The sequence below is a fragment of the Herpailurus yagouaroundi genome, unplaced genomic scaffold (assembly GCF_014898765.1).
Source record: "Herpailurus yagouaroundi ecotype Mexico unplaced genomic scaffold, PumYag 428, whole genome shotgun sequence".
NCBI classification, from domain to species: Eukaryota; Metazoa; Chordata; class Mammalia; order Carnivora; family Felidae; genus Herpailurus; species Herpailurus yagouaroundi.
Genome location: NW_024412645.1, coordinates 1,376,818 through 1,383,308, shown reverse-complemented (window position 1 = coordinate 1,383,308; position 6,491 = coordinate 1,376,818). Strand labels below are relative to the sequence as shown.

The window sequence follows — 6,491 nt, the reverse complement described above, 5'->3', positions numbered from 1 at the left end:
AGACACTTAACCGATTGAGCCACCTAGGCGCCACTAATTTTATTATTCCTTCTGCATTCATTAGCTAATATGTCTATAAAGATTTTTCCCTCATAAACTCTTTGGTTACTATGAGATAGGGTTTGTATAAGAAAGGAAGGATACAGACTTAATTCTTTCTCTTTATTTTCAGTTTTCAGAAAAATGAATTGGTGCTGGTCACCAAAAGCAACCTATAAGTTTTTGTTTGTGTTTTTGTTTTTTTTTTGTAACTTTAGGAACTTGTGGGCCTAACTTCTGGATCTTTATATATTTGGTGTTTTGACTCACTGTAATCATTATTCTTTTGGATGCTCAAGTTGTCCTGTCTTTGGCCTGTGGGAGTCCCTTTAAAGATGGCATCTGAGTCCTTTTGACACACAGTGGTCTTGACTAGCCTCTTTACTTTCTGGCATGACAAAATATCTCAGGCAGGCTCATCTCGCATATTTCCTGCCCCAGACTTGGAGACAGCCATTTCTCCATTAGGTGGAATCTGGCACTTTAAATGTAAAAAAAAATCTCCCAGGAGACTCCAGTGCCCAGGAGGCCCACTTTCTGTACGATATAGGGTATTCCTGATTGTATGGTGCCCATCTAGCTTAGCTCCCTGTTTTATCTCCTTTCCAGCTTTTTCAAATATGCTGAGCTCTTTGTCATTTTCCAGACAAGGTCTTCTCTCCTGATTTGGGACTTTGTGCACACTGATTCCTTTGTCTTAAATGCCCTTCCACTTCCTGCCCCTCTGACTCAGTGCAAGCCTTGACCTTTCTTTTTTTTAAAAAAATTTAATGTTTATTCATTTTTGAGAGACAGAGGGCAAGTGGGGGAGGAGCAGAGAGGGAGACACAGAATCTGAAGCAGGCTCCAGGCTCTGAGCTGTCAGCATAGAACCCGATATGGGGCTCGAACCCATGAACCGTGAGATCATGACTTGAGCCAAAGTCAGATGCTTAACCGACTGAGCCACCCAGGCGCCCCACCCCCCAAACCTTGCCCTTTCTGTGACACCTTCTTCACTCACTCTGGCGGGTGACTTAGATCCTATCATCCATTTATTGAAGTAGTCAAAACAGATCATTAAACTTTTAATAGTTGGCTTCCTTCCTTGGGGTTGCAAACACATCTGGCACATACATAGCAGGCACTGAGCTTTTCCTATCGTTGTGGCTATTTTCCAAGCTTATTAACCTTGGTCTCATCTCTTCCTGCTCTGGCTTCTGTTTAATACATTTCACAGAGCACCCTCTAGTTAAATAGCTAGAAAATACTTACTAAACACCTACTATGCCAAATGTGCTTTACAGACATGATTTTATTACTCTCAGTCAGTGAGGTAGGGATTATTATCCTCATTTTACAGATGAGCAAGAGGAAGCTAAGTGAGGTGGCTGAAGTTCCCATAGCTAGGTAGTGGCTGGGCTGGAGTTTCTGTAGTGGATCTGACGCACAAAGCCCAAGATTTCCCTCCACATCACTGTCCATCAAAGTGTGGTCAATGATCCACCCACTTCAGAAACCCCTGGGGAGTTCATTAAAATGCACACTCTTGGATTCCATTCCAGATCTACTGACTCAGAATCCCAGGGAGATGGGGATGGAAAACTGAATTTCTAATAAGCTTCCTTGGGATGAGCTGAAACAATTATTATTTTTTGAATATGTGAAACACACACAGTTAAAACATTCAAAAGGTTCAAAGGATATAAATGAAAAAAGCAAACACCCCAGCTCCATTCCCCAATTGCCCAGTTCTCAGAGGCAACCACTTTTCCTTGACTCCACACACTGAAGTTTGAGGGCCATCTTTGTATTTAGCCAATACATCAAGAGAAGCAGGTGTCTGCACTCCAGAGCCTACAAAAATCTGCAGGTAAGATCACCATTCAAGGGCAGGTCCCAGAGTCACCAGCAAAGATGGCAAGGAGTTCTGTTTGGCCAGTGCCTACACCACCCTTTTCTAGGACTTTCCAACTTGCTCTGCTCAGTCTATCACTTCATGTAGGAGGGTGGTCCCTGCACAGGCAGTCTTATCACAAGCAAAGATCAAGAAAGAACTGGGCAAAGGGAAGGTAAGACACATTAGGATGAACAGAGGGGAGCCTGCACAGAGGTCTAGAGATGGAAGGGTCTGGGTAGGAGTTGCAAATCTAACATTTCCATTTGTATTTCCCATTATTTGTGGTAGCCATGAACCTTTCCCTTTAATATCAGTATTATTGGGGCACTTGGGTGGCTCAGTCCGTTAAGCATCTGACTTTGGCTCAGGTCATGATCTCACAGTTTGTGAGTTCTAGCCCCACACTGGGCTCTGTGCTGACAGTTCTGAGCTCGGAGCCTGCTTCAGATTCTGTATCTCCCTCTCTCTTTCTCTCTGCCCCTCCCTTGCTTGCACTCTGTCTCTCTCTCTCTCTCAAAAATAAACATTAAAATTTTTTAAAAATCAGTATTATTTAGGGGCGCCTGGGTGGTTCATTCGGTTAAGCATCCAACTCCGGTCATGATCTTACCATTGGTGAGGTCAGGCTCTGCTAACAGTGCAGAGCCTGCTTGGATTCTCTCTCTCCCTTTCTCTGCCCCACCCCCACCAAAAATTAATAAAATTTATTATTTTATTAATAGATTAAATAGATTAATATTATATAATATATATATAATACTAATACTAATAATAAAGAGAGCACACCCCCGTGTGCTCTCTCAAAAATTAATAAACATTAAAAAATCAGTGATATTTAACTTTTCTGGTATCACAGACTCCTTTAGGAATCTCATGAAAGCCGTGGTCCATCTCCCTAGAAAACGCACAGATACATAAAACTCTGCAGCCTATCGCAGAAGCTTCGCAGCCAGCCAGCCAAGATTACCCAGGATATCCAGGAGGTCCAAGTTAAGAACTCTGCTTTTAGATGTTCCTTTATATATATACTTAAAACGCTCAGTTTACAAAAACTCTCTATTCTTTAGAGAGCCTGAACTATGTCGCCACTTGCAGCGAAGTGCCCTGCTGGCCTTGAACTAGAGGCCAGCTTGCTCAGGAGGCGGAGGCGGCAGTGGCTTCAGCCATTGAGACAGATCGTCGGCTAGTCGGGGGCGGGGGGTAAGGACCCACAGACAGGTAATGGCTCCCGTTGGGGGCGGTGGGTGTCCTCCTCAGCTTTTAGCATCATCCAGCTGGGTCCCGGTGCTTCGGGCGCATTTCACGGTTTTTGAGCACGGCACCACCCGCTCTCCGCACCGCCCCACCCCCGCTTTCCTGGGTTTTGGTGAGCGAACCCACCCCTGACAGGGAACGCCGGCGCTGGGCGCGGCAGGCAGAGCTGCGCTGGAAGCCGGCGGGCTCCGCATTCATCATTGTTCCCCCAGCGCCTGGCACGGGCTGGGGCGCAGGCAGGGATGGTGGCCTGAAGCGCGCGGTCCCTTCCGCGTCGCCCGTCGCCAAGCTCTAGCGCCACAGGTGTTTCCAGAGAGCCTTCCCAGGGCCAGACCTGAGCCAGGCGCTGGCGACGCGAGAGAGGGACAAGGGTCCAAGTCTGGCCCGCTGAGCGCGGGGAGGACAACAGTCAGCTGGCGCAGGCAGCACTGGGCGCACGGGGCCGCGAGGGGACCTGCGCGTGCTCCCGCCCCGTGCCGCGCGCTCGTGACGGCGCCCCCGGCCCCGCCCCCGGCCTCCGCCTCCGGCTTCCCCCTCCCAGCGACTCGGCCGCGCTCCGGTCGGCAGGCTCTATGGGGAAAGCGGCCGCTCTGTGCCGAGGCGGCGGCTGTGGCGGCCGCTCCCGCGGACTCTCGTCGCTGTTCACGGTTGTCCCCTGCCTGTCCTGCCACACGGCGGCGCCGAGCATGAGCGCTTCCACGCCTGGCTCCGGGCCGGAGCCCAAGCCCCAGCCCAAGCCTCAGCCCCAGCCAGTGCCGAAGCCTGAGCGGCACCCTGTGTCACAACAGGTGTCGGAGCCAGTTTCTGAGCCGGTGCCAAGACTGGAGCCTGCGTCTGAGAAGACGTCCGACCCAAGGCCAGAGTCCAGACCGGGAACGGAACTGCTGCTGGGATTGGGGCGGGGGTCAGGGCCCTGGCAAGAGTTGGGCTCAAGTGTAGGGGCTGGACCCTTCCCCAAGACCTCGCCAGAGCAGCTACCGGCACTCGGGCCAGTAGCGGGGAGCGTGTCCTGGACCAAACCCGAGTCCGGGTCGCTGCTGGCGTCAAAGCCGCTACCCCTTGGGCGACCTGGACAGGCGAGGACGCCTCTTGGGGTTCCAATGTCAGGGACTGACACGACCTCCACTGCGCCCATGGCTTTACTGCCTCTGGACAGCTTCAAGGGCTGGCTGCTCAAGTGGACCAACTACCTGAAAGGCTACCAGCGGCGCTGGTTCGTGCTCAGCAACGGCCTGCTGTCTTACTACAGGTAGGAATGTGCCAAGTTGGGGCATCTGACGTTGGAGGGTGGTGATGCTACAGTGATGGTGACAGAGGGCGTCTAGGGTTGGAGGACACTGCCACTAGCCTAGGGATGTTTGGGAACAAGCCCCTAGCAGGAGAAATAATATCTCTGGCCAACCTCTAAAGGCTGGGGGCCCTGACCTCTAATGGGGGAGCCCCCCGCCTCCCACCTCCACCTCCTCTGACAGGACCTCTGACAAGCTTGGGTTAAAGGAGTGAGTGGGGACATGGAGGGAGAGAGTGATCTGGGGCCTCCAGGCCCCTCTGGTCTTGGTAACTGTGGAACCTCAGGCAGCCAATCAGAGTCAGTTCCCCCAAAGTCTTTGATTCTGGTTCAGGACCTAAGTCCTCAGTTAAAGACTGAGGGGGACAGTCACCTTGTTCAGTACCTTGGGACCCACAGTACTTGGGACTGTTTGTTCCCCCCTTAGTTGGTCACTTAGTTTATTTCCCACTTTTCCTGACACCCCTGGTTGCCAGGCCTTGGGAGGGGCACAGCAGACTCACAGATGCATCAGACACAGTGTCTGCATTTTAAGGGCCCATCTTAGCGTTCTGTGGAAAACCAGAAGTGTCCTGCTGGGTTTCAAGCAGCATGGGTTTCAAAATTGAAGTCAGGTAGTGAGATAGCTAACACTGCCCACTGAAATGGATGAAAGGGGGAAAGATACTGAAGGCTTTCTCTCCTTTCTTACTGGCTATTGCCTTAGTGTATTTCCTGGGGATGGTTAGTTTCAACATCAAGGTCTTAGATCACTCTATGCCATTGGTCCTCAAACCTGAGCCATCAGCGGAATTCCCAGAAGGGCCACAAAGTACTTGCCCCTCTGCTGTGTTTCTGAGGCAGTGAGTCTAGGAGGACCTGAGATTTGGCATTTCTCCCAAGTTCCCAGATGCTGCTGCTCTGGACCATGGTCTGAGAAGAACTGCTCCATTGTCATTGCAAACAGGAGGGCACTGCCTTGCTGTTTGCTGAAACTCAGGTCACCTTGGTCACTTCACTTGGCCAAGCAGTATGCCTTCAGGTCACTCACTATAGGATTTATATGACCTTCTCCAGCTTTCTTGGGACACAGCTTCTAGAGGATGTTTCAGTCTATGATGCCCCTGAGAATTCAAGAGCTCCACTGGACTTAAGTGATGGCTCCCACTCCAAAATGGGGATCACTGTTGTTAATTCCTGAAAAGAGAGAAAGCTGACACTTTCCATGTGCTTTTCTCATGTGATGTCTTGGTGTCCCTAAGCTCACTCAGCTGTGCCATCCGGATCACACAGAACAGTGTTCTTAGAGTTAGGCAACCAAATGAAAAGAGGACCTTTTCCAAATGGTGTTTTATCCCACTTATCATTCTCTGTCAGGTGTATAAACACTTCACCAAGACATGCAATGATAGGGATCATCAGTGATTTGTTATAAATGTGTCATTGTCAGCTATAGACCACACAGTTTTACGTTACATTTACATCATCCTCACCACCACACTGTTGTACAAATGAGGGGTTCTGAGGTTTGACAGGAGGATGTAGCTTGTCAGGAGTCACTGGCCCAATAGGCAATGGAGAGAGATTCTGACCTGGGCCTTTAGTACTCCATGGTCTGTGCCTGTCCCAGATGTGTGTCCAGATGCCCACGCATCTCTGAATTAGCATTGTTGAATCATCTGTATTTACCAGGTATTACTAACCTATAGGGATCAAGGTAATGTTTATGAATATGGGGTCCCTCAGTGCTAGTGGAAGTAAAACCTGATTGCATTCACTTTTGTTTTGTTTTATTCTAGTTGAAAGGGCAAAGATGTCTCATTTTCTTTTCTTAAAAATAACTGTGTGTAGACAGTTGGCATTTCAAGGTTATCTTAAATGTGCAGATTCTTTGGGTAACAAGAAAAATTCTTATTGCTTGCTGATAAGGTTGTGGGGACAGATACTGGTTTGTGGGGTGGAGGGGGACGGAACAAGTTTCTTGTGTGTGTCCTTGCATAGTCTGGCTCTGTAGTTTTGCTTTTGGACATTTCTAGACTCCAAGATGGGCAG

The 6,491-nt window shown here is 49.6% G+C and overlaps 1 protein-coding gene across 2 annotated transcripts in view; it reads left to right on the top strand.

Moving 5' to 3' along the window:
• Positions 1-3,729: 3,729 nt before the first annotated feature.
• Positions 3,730-6,491, top strand: part of OSBP2 (oxysterol binding protein 2) — a 178,447-nt gene continuing 175,685 nt past the window's right edge. For both annotated transcript variants that reach the window (XM_040464062.1, XM_040464061.1), the window contains exon 1: positions 3,730-4,421. In XM_040464062.1, coding sequence (XP_040319996.1) covers positions 3,745-4,421 — 677 coding nt within the window. In that variant the 5' untranslated portion in view covers positions 3,730-3,744. The remainder of the gene's footprint in view (positions 4,422-6,491) is intronic.